At 32.2% G+C, this 808-nt stretch overlaps 1 protein-coding gene across 1 annotated transcript in view; it reads left to right on the top strand.

Annotated features, from left to right (window-relative positions):
• The window catches only part of LOC105002220 (NKG2-A/NKG2-B type II integral membrane protein-like), a 31,192-nt gene extending 30,416 nt beyond the window's left edge, over positions 1-776 (top strand). The window contains exon 5 of the mRNA XM_010858761.1: positions 672-776. Coding sequence (XP_010857063.1) covers positions 672-776 — 105 coding nt within the window. The remainder of the gene's footprint in view (positions 1-671) is intronic.
• The last annotated feature ends 32 nt before the right edge of the window (positions 777-808 follow it).

Consider the following 808-nt stretch of genomic DNA (forward strand, 5'->3'; position numbering starts at 1 on the left):
AAATCCGGCTCTCATGTCACTTACTTTCTCAATTTCATTTCCTTAATTTCCCTCTAAAACTGAAATTCTGAGAAACATATAATAGTAGAGAAGTCCACTGGTACTGTCACAATATCCAGAAAAATGAATGTCATGGAATCTAAAGACTTATTTAAAGCCTTGCTATGTGAGTTTTGACATGAGGAAAAATGAAATTATATGAGTCAGAATTTTCCTCATTGCACATATGAATTACTCCACCTTCTTATTCCTTAGGCTTAATGTTAGATGAAGTTCACAGCTGTAAGTACCCCCAAGTTGTTACGCAAGGTGTATTCTTTTGTGGGATCTCTACAACTAATTCATGTCTTTGTAAATATTCCCTTTATTAAATGGCTGTCGAAAAAAAAGGAATTTCCTTTATTAACATTAGAACACAGTGAAACTGATAAGTATAAATGTTGAGTTGATTTTGAATCAAAAGTACAGATATTCGTTAATTTTATGGCAATATTAAAACTTCGAACTTTCAACGCCTATATTTTTTAGTGTTAGATTAGAATCTAACATGCTCAATTTGTTCAAAGAATGAAAGATGCTATGAAAGAACACATCCTTTGACTTGCATTTTAAAAATTAACAAAAACATTTCATAATGACTATTTAAGTGAAAATTCTTTATTTTGGGCTAGAAATTTCTGATGTCCCTATCAATTACATCGTGGATTCAAGTCTCTCGTGAAGGCCATGGTCGTCCTTGGAAGTGGCTAAATGGTTCAACTTGCAAACTACAGTAAGTTTGTAAAAAGAATGCTTTATAGAGGAGGAA

Source organism: Bison bison, unplaced genomic scaffold (assembly GCF_000754665.1).
Source record: "Bison bison bison isolate TAMUID 2011002044 unplaced genomic scaffold, Bison_UMD1.0 scf7180017864390, whole genome shotgun sequence".
In the NCBI taxonomy this organism is placed as follows: domain Eukaryota; kingdom Metazoa; phylum Chordata; class Mammalia; order Artiodactyla; family Bovidae; genus Bison; species Bison bison.